Raw genomic sequence first — 8731 nt, 5'->3', positions numbered from 1 at the left:
AAAAAAAAAAAAGTTGACGAGTGGAGGTATGGCTGACCTCCACCTCCACCTTATAGGAACTGGTTTTACAGTGATCCCGATTCTTGTAGATGGAGGTAGACAAGTTTTGACATTAGAATACAGCCATCCCCACAATCACTGTTATGTTTGAGCCCACTGTTGCAGCCCCTGTGTCAATCTGTCTCATTGATGACCTCCCTCTTTACTCACTAACCCTCTACTTTACCACGCATGATGGCCTTCTCCAGCTGTGTCCAGTTGTGATGTGTCCAAAGTAAGCAAGATGATGTCTCTCCATCCTTGATTATAAGGAGCATTCTACTTTCTCCAAGACTGCTTTGTTCATTCTTCTGGCAATCTGTAAACTCAAAACTCTCGGCCGTCAAGTCAATTCAACTCATAGCGACTCCTCCTCGGGTTTCTGAGGCAGTATCTCTACAGAAGTAGATTGCACAATCTTCCTTCTGAGGAGTGGCTGGTGGGTTCAAACTGCCAGCCTTCTGGTTAGCAGTCAAATGCCTTAGGCACTATGCCACCAGAGCTTCCCTCACAGTCCATTCAAATGTATCAATTCTTCTTCAGTTTTCCTATTATACCCCATTGTAGTACAATGGGTTTCTCTTATGTTCGGCCCTTCTGGTCTTAGGTTTATAATTCTGCCCAAAATGATTAGCTGGTCCACAATCTTGCAATGGATTGGTCAATTGCCATTCAAGGACAGTGTGTAAAACCACCCAATAGGATTAAGTGACCTAGCAGAGATTGGTCAGTTCATGGTCTGGCTAGGAGAGCCATGCCTTGAAATTGAATATAAGGTTCAATACCAAAGAGGTTGAGGGGAGACTTCACTACCATCAAGAAGAGTCCAGAGCAGAACACGTCTTTTGGGCCTGAGGTTCCTGTGCTGAGAACCTCCTAAACCCAGAAGACACTCCTAGACACTGAGACAGCAAGAAGCTGCAGCAAGCATAGCAGAGTCAAGTGGCAAATAAACAGCAGCAGACTAAGTGGCGGGAATCAGGAGACAGCCCAAGACTGTGCAGGGGGCTTGCAGTCCCATGGAGAAATAGAGCACTGAGCACCTTCATGCAGGAGGCCTCTGGCAAAGCTAAAGAGTTGTAACACTTGCCTGAGAAGGGCAAAGGACAAGAGAAAAGCTGTTGGCTGGCATGATCTGCAGGCAAGGTCAGAAAGGGCCTGTCTGCAGGCACAGCTAAAAAGCTGAGAGCTTTCTTGGTTGGAATCTGTCCTGATTGAGGAACTGTATTCTGCCTCTTGAGTTGTATCCTGTTACTTCCAGTTGATCCTGCTCCTGAGTATGTAGCCTGCTAATTCCGTAATAAACCACATAATCATGAGTATGGTCTGTGAGTTCTGAGCAGCCACTGAAATGAACAAGCACCAGCAGAGAAGTAGAGAATGCTGTGGGGTGGGTAGCCTATGTCAGAAATTGTATTTTAAAAAAATAATAATAAAAGGCTGTAGAGTGGAGGTATATATGACCTCTGCCTAATAGGGACCAGCTTTGTGCTGATCATGGTGATTCCTATCCCTCCTAATGTTAGGCAGTTTCTGACACGCGATTACATCTCCCTTAGCAACACTGCCATGGAAAAATGCCAGCAAACAATGTTTGCATGGTAACGATTTACTCTAACCTACAGCTTCCAGTTTGGCTCTGAAATTCCTTTTTTTTTTTTAAAGTGACTAATAATAATTAATAGGAGCTCTGGTAGCATAGTGCCTAAGGCACTTGACTGCTCACCAGAAGGCTGGTGGTTCAAACCCACCAGCCACTCCTCGGAAGGAAGGTTGGGCAATCCTACTTCCATAGTGATACTGCCTCGGAAACCCAAGGAGGGGTCGCTATGAGTCGGGGCTGACTCGACGGCAAACAACAACAACAACAACAATAATTAATAGTTTTTTAAAGTGACTAATAATAATAAATAAAATAGCTAATAATTCTTCAGGAGAGCCCAATGCCTGAGGCAAAATTGTCTCCACTAAGCTCTGGTAGCATAGTGGCAAAAGCACTTGACTGCTAACCAGAAGGCTGGTGGTTCAAACCCACCAGCCACTCCTCGGAAGGAAGGTTGGGCAATCCTACTTCCGTAGTGGTACTGCCTCGGAAACCCAAGGAGGGGTCACTATGAGTCGGGGCCGACTCGACGGCACGTAACAAGCTATTTACTAGGTTACTGTGTGACTTAAAGATAACTTTAACCAAAACCAAACTCACTGCTGTTGAGTTGTTGAGTTGATTCTACTCACAGCAATCCCTCCTTGGGTTTCTGAGGCGGTATCTCTACGGAAGTATACTGCCCAATTTTCCTTCCAAGGAGTGGCTGGTGGGTTTGAACCAGCAGTCAAATGCTGTAGACACTACGCCACCAGAGCTCCCTTAAGATAACTTTAGGAAACCAGTTTTCTTGTGGTTCAAGGTTCAACAAGAAGACCTCCACAGCAATGGCCTGGGTATATCATGCCAACTCCACAGACTCCAGAAACCGGACTCCAGGAGACTTAAAACTGGTTTTCAGCTATCATACACCCTATCTCCCTCAGTCTCTGGGCTGGTTGTTGTTGTTAGGTGCTGTTAAGATGGTTCCGACTCCTAGTAACCCTACATACAACAGAACGAAACCCTGCCCGGTCCTACACCATCCTCACAATCTTTGCTATGTTTGAGCCCATTGTTGCAGCCACTGTGTTGATTCATCTCATTGAGGGTCTTTCTCTTTTTCCTGATCTTTTACTTTACCAAGCATCATGTCCTTCCCCAGACACCAGTCCCTCCTGATAACATGTGCAAATTACATGAGATGACATCTTACCATCTTTGCTTCTAAGTAGTATTCTAGCTGTACTTCTTCCAAGACAGATTTGTTCATTCTTCTGGAAGTCCATGGTATATTCAATGTTCTTCCCCAACAATGTTCACCTCAATTCAAATGCATCAATTCTTCTCCAGTCTTCATCATTCCTTGTGCAACTTGTGCATGCATATGAAAACTCAAAAAAAAAACAAACTCACTGCCATCGAGTCGATTTCAACTCATAGCGGCCCTTTGGGTTTCTGAGGTGGTAAATATTTATGGAAGTAGATTGCCCAGTCTTCTTTCCACAGAGTGGCTGGTGGGTTTGAACTGCCAACCTTCTGGTTAACAATCAAACTGCCTTAGGCACTATACCACCATACCACGGCTTGGGTCGGGGCACCTTAGTCTTCAAGGTAGCATCTTTGTTCTTTAACATTTCCAAGAGGTTTTTTGCAGTAGTTTTGCTCAGTGTACTACATCATTTGATTTCTTCACTGCTGCTTCCACTGGTGTTAATTATAGGTACAAATAAAATTACATCCTTCAGTTTTTTTCTTCACTTCTCATGATGTTGCTTATTGGTCCAGTTGTGAAGATTTTTGTTGTACTTTATGTTGAGGTGTAAGCCATACTGAAGGCTGTAGTCTTTGATCTCCATCAGTAAGTGCATCAAGTTCTCTTCACTTTACTAAATATATGCTTGGAAATGCTATCATATGTCTTAACACATTTTTATGTAAATACCACATGCATTATGCACTTTTTTTTGCAAACTACACAACCCCCTCATGTGTTAGTTTCCTATGCACACTATTCATGTTATATGTATGTGCTTGCTATTGACATGGGTGTTTATGTGAAAAATACGGTAATTTATCAACCGAACTGTCCCTTCTCAGATAATGCTGCTTTCTTTTCAGTTGGTAAAAGAGAAAGAAATTCTTAAATTTTGAAAAGATAAAATTCTAGTTGGAACATACTCATTCTTTTCTTAATTTCACCTTTCTGTGTTAGCGATATACCTTCCTTGAGTGTAATCAGAAGAAAGTTGTACCAAAGCCATTATCATGTCTGACATTGCAAAACACTAAATTTTTTTCTAAATGTTGTTTGTTTGCTTACAAAATTTATATTAATTGAATTAAGACGAGGATCTCTTTTCAATGTATTAAACATAACACAGTGTTAAAGAACTAGAAGAAACTTTCAGAAGTTACCTAGTGTATTCATCTATCTTTAAGTAGAACTCAAACTATCTCAAACAAGTAAGTTATTATTTTAACATTAAAATATCTCCTGAGATTTTGTAGCATCCCTTCCCAGTAAGCAGAAGAATCTAAAAATTCTTTTTGTCTAACTCAGAACCCTTTTAGTATAATGTTGCTATACAGTAAATATTATTTTCCAGACAATAGTCAGCTAAGGGTCTGAATTTACCTGAGGTACAGTGAGGCCCTGATGCACTCAATTCCATGTCTCCATTGTAGGAAGTAGGAAAGGAAAGGGCTCAAAATCCTGCATGTTTGGCTCCATTGGCTCCAACCATGTCTAGTCCTGGCTTTCCCCAGTAACTTATCCTCCAAGCTCCTCTCTCTCCACATAACAAGAGTTGACTATCATTTTTATCTCACTCTGGTTGGTTAATCCATAACCCTTTTATCTCCCAATCCTCTCCACCCAATTACCTCAATACTCAAGAATTCATTTATACTTTCAGTGAGTATAAATATACAACTAGAGTGTATTTTTAAATACTAAAAATATAACTCCAAAGTTGGAGGACTCAGACTTTTCAATTTGTAAATTTATTAGAAAGCTACAATAATCAAAACAGTACGGTACTGGTATAAGGGTAGACAAATAGACCAATGGAATACAATAGAGAGTCTGGGAATAAACCCTCACATACACAGCCAGTTGATTTTTAACAAGAGTTCCAACATGATTCAGTGGGGAAAGGATAGTCTTTTCAACAAATGGTATAGAGAAAACAGGATATCCACATGCATAAGAATGAAGTTGGACCCGTACTTTACACCTAATGCAAAAATCAACTCAAAATGGATCAAAGAAAGGTGATGTCACACAAGATGGTAGAGTAGGAAGCTCTAGAGGTCAGTCCCTTCACTAAAACAACAATTGAACTGGGAAGTGCAATTGAAATCAAGTGCTTTGGAATTCTGGAAGCTAACTGGATGCTTACATTAACCAGGGGAGTGTTTTATGAAAGGATGGGCAGATGATCTCTCCTAGGTGAGCCACCTGCACTAATCGGCTCCCATCCCCCATTCCTCTGCTCCTCCATGGTAGTGGGAAGGCTGTCATATTCCTAGAGATGCTGGCTGGTGAATTTAAAGCAGAATTAATACCAATATTTCTCAAAGTCTTCAAAAAAGTAGAAAAGGAACACTTCCTAACTTATGTTATAAGGTGCTTAAATAATTTCTTTTAGAAGGATCAGCACAAGGCTAGTCCCTATGCAGCAAAGATTAAACATGTCCCAAATATCCAACTTTTCCAAACTGCTGTATCACTCCGTCATCTCTTAACATCAACTTCTCCTCCTACCCTCAGTACTCTCCCTCTTGTCTTAGGGTTCCATATTTCACTGTAACATCTTACAGAACTCAAAAACTGCCAAGGAAATGGCTCCTGTGGTGGTGGAGGCTGGCAAGTCTCAAATCCCTGGGTCAGGCATCAGTCTGGAGGATTCTCCTCACTCACATGGTTGCAGGGGGGTGATAAACCCAAATCAGCAGGTTAGAAGACTGGCTGCTGTCTCAAGTCCCAAAATTTGGGGATGAGATCATGAGGAACCAGATGCATGATTCAGAGCAAGAGAGTGAATTTTACCAGAACATTCACATATATACCCTCAAGCAAATTAAGGGTGATGACTTGAGCCTACCCCCCAGCAAGGCAGGACTCAAGATACATCCTACTCTAATCCTGCCTTATCAACGCAACAGACAACTCACCCCAAAATGGAACCATAACAGAGTCTAGGATTCACAATACATCACAAAATGGAGGACTATGGCTAGAAAGGCTATATTAAGCAATTCACTGCACTGCATGAATTGCATATGATGCAACTCACTGCATTATTACCATGATGCCAAAGCCAGACAAAAACATGAAAAAGAAAGAAAAGAAAACTACAGGCCAATAGTAAGAATATACTATTGAATATGAATATAGATGCAAAAATCCTCAACAAAATAGTAACATTCTGGTTATCACTCTGACAGGAATATGCCGCCAATGGGATGGCTATAACAAACAGGAGTTTATTCTCTTAACATTTGGGAGGCTTTAAGTCTGAGTTCAAAGTGCCAGGCTCTAGGGGCTGGGTGAAAGCCCCTCAATCTTGAGTTTCAGCTCTGCCTCCTGCTCCCAGCCCACTGAAGCTGGAGGATTTTCTTCACTCAGGCAACTGATGGGTACTGAGACTGACAAACCCAAGGTCAACAAGTACAAAGGCACAGTCCCAATGTTACCAAACACAGCATTCCACTAATTCAAATCCAGAAATCCCAGGATCAGCAGGGCATGGCAAGCTGCTAAACAATGACTTGGCTACACGCAGGGTCCAAGAACGCTAAAAGCTAGAGACCTTCCTCAAAATTGCTCCTTATATAACAGAAGCAACCCATAACCCTTAAGCAGCTACTCAGCTGGTCTAGTAGATTCTGCCATGAAGTTAATCACCAGTCTCACCCTGGGGAATAACTACAACCAGCTGCCCAGCCACTCAACCCGGCCCAGCCAAGGTGACATATGACCTTAACTACCACAACTAACAATTGAATTCAGTAATTTACTAAAAGGATTATGCCATACACCATAACCAAGTGGGGTTTGTTTCAGAAACGCAAGATGGTTCAACATACGAAATCAATCAATGTAATGCACCACATTAATAAAAGGGAAATAACCACATGACCATCTCAATTGATGCAGAAAAGCATTTGACAAAATCCAATACCCTTTCATGATTAAAAAAAAAAAAACCCTCATGCTACAACATAGATGAACCCTGAAAACATTATGCTAAGTGAAATAAGCCAGACGCAAAAGAACAAATGTTGCATGATTGCACTTGTGTGAGGTAGTTCCACAAACCCAAAACTAAACCCCTGGCTATTGAGTAAGATCATTCTGACTGACAGCGACCCCACAGAACAGAGGAGAGCTGCCCCATAGCGTTTCCAAGGCTGTATGTCTCTACAGAAGATGTACCGTCTGCCTCATCTTTCTCTTGCAGAGCAGCTGGTGGGTTTGAACTGCTGACTTTTTGGTTAGAACTGTTAACCTTTGGGTTAATGCTTTAACCACTGTGCCACCAGAGCTCCTTATGAGGTACCTAGAATGGGAAAATTCATTGAGACAGAAAGTAGAATGGAGGTTACCAGGGGCTGAGGCGAGGAGGCAATGGGAAGCTGTTGCTTAATGGGTATAAAGTTTCTGTTTAAGATGATAAAAAGATCTGGAAATAGGTGGTATTTATGGTTACACAACACTGTGAATGTTCTTAATGCCACCAAATTGTATACTCAAACATGATTAAAATGCTAATTTTAAGTTATGTATATTTTACTACAACAAAAAATTGAAAATGTGTTATTTATAAAAGAAAGAAAGCCCACAAATTTTCTAAACTTATGAGTACCTTTAACAAAACAAGTATATTGGAAAGTTTTTTTTTTTTTTCCTCCTAGGAATAGACAATTTCATTTAACAAAGTTATCTTCTTCTTGAAAATGGTACTTTTTTAAACTAAAACTCCCTGATATCAGGGGCTAGTTTTGTTTCAGTTTTTGAGCCTGGCACACTCCACTGGACCCTGTTACTGTGACATGACTAGAGTAGGAACTGAAAAATGTCAATCATGTTGAACTGAAACACCAGAGGATGAATAAGCTTTGCCTTATTGTCTGATTGTTGCGTTCCTCCTCCTCCTCCTCCTCCTCATCATCATCATGTCTAGACCTTGAGGGGCCATCTTGGTAGAGTTGTCCTCCTGATAGAGATTGTTCTCCAAATCAGACACTCCGGTGGCCTCAGTTGTGACTTTTACATTCATGCTGTGGAAGCCAGAGGAGACCAGTCCCACTTCCAGGCTGACAGGCTCTTGGTCAAACAACAGGAAGTGTGAATTTACCCCTTCTTGAAATCCAGGAGGCTGGTAATTATGTGAGATTACTGCAAAATGAAAAGGTCAGCATGTCATCAAAGAATGTGATTTAAAATAGAATAACTGAGATAAATCTTTCATTAGTAGCAACATATGTCTCTTCCAAATGCCTACAAAACTCTTTTATCTACATAAAATATTAGTTCAGCACTTAGGAAAGAAGTTGATTAGAGGTCTCCACCCACCCTCATTATAATAGTGAAGTTTCATAATAAGTACAACATCATTAGGAAGGGGTCCAAGGTTCTGCATAATATTTACAATTTATAGATCTGTTGAACACTGGCTTTCTTAATATCTTCCCTGCTTGTCCCACTTTTGAAGCTTGTACTTCTGCTATAACCACAGAGAAAAACCATTCTTATACATTATTGATTTGTTGTTGTGTTGTTATGTGCCGTCGAGTCAGACCCAACTCATAGCGACCCCTCCTTGGGTTGCCAGGCAGTATCACTACGGAGTAGATTGCCCAACCTTCCTTCCGAGGAGTGGCTGGTGGATTGAACTGCCAGTCTTCTGGTTAGCAGTCAAGTGCCTTAGACACTATACTACCAGACCTCCTACATTATTGGCTAGGTATTCTATAAAGAACAAAAGTTTTGACTATATGACCAAATAAATATAAATCAAACATGAGAATATTATTGAGACTAGTTTTAGAATGTAAATTTGTGGAGTGATTGTACTTTTTTCAACATGTACACAAAGTATA

At 41.1% G+C, this 8731-nt stretch overlaps 1 protein-coding gene across 1 annotated transcript in view; it reads right to left on the bottom strand.

Moving 5' to 3' along the window:
- HORMAD2 (HORMA domain containing 2) overlaps positions 1 to 8378 on the bottom strand; it is a 64957-nt gene extending 56579 nt beyond the window's left edge. Inside the window, 3 exon segments of the mRNA XM_007947999.1 lie at positions 7807 to 8027; positions 8205 to 8279; positions 8282 to 8378. Coding sequence (XP_007946190.1) covers positions 7807 to 8027; positions 8205 to 8279; positions 8282 to 8378 — 393 coding nt within the window.
- Between the last annotated feature and the right edge of the window lie 353 nt (positions 8379 to 8731).

This window comes from Orycteropus afer, unplaced genomic scaffold, assembly GCF_000298275.1.
Source record: "Orycteropus afer afer isolate SDZICR_OR568_19922 unplaced genomic scaffold, OryAfe1.0 scaffold00197, whole genome shotgun sequence".
NCBI classification, from domain to species: domain Eukaryota; kingdom Metazoa; phylum Chordata; class Mammalia; order Tubulidentata; family Orycteropodidae; genus Orycteropus; species Orycteropus afer.
Note: the sequence above shows the minus strand (reverse complement) of the source record. Positions and strands in the feature narration are given on the sequence as shown.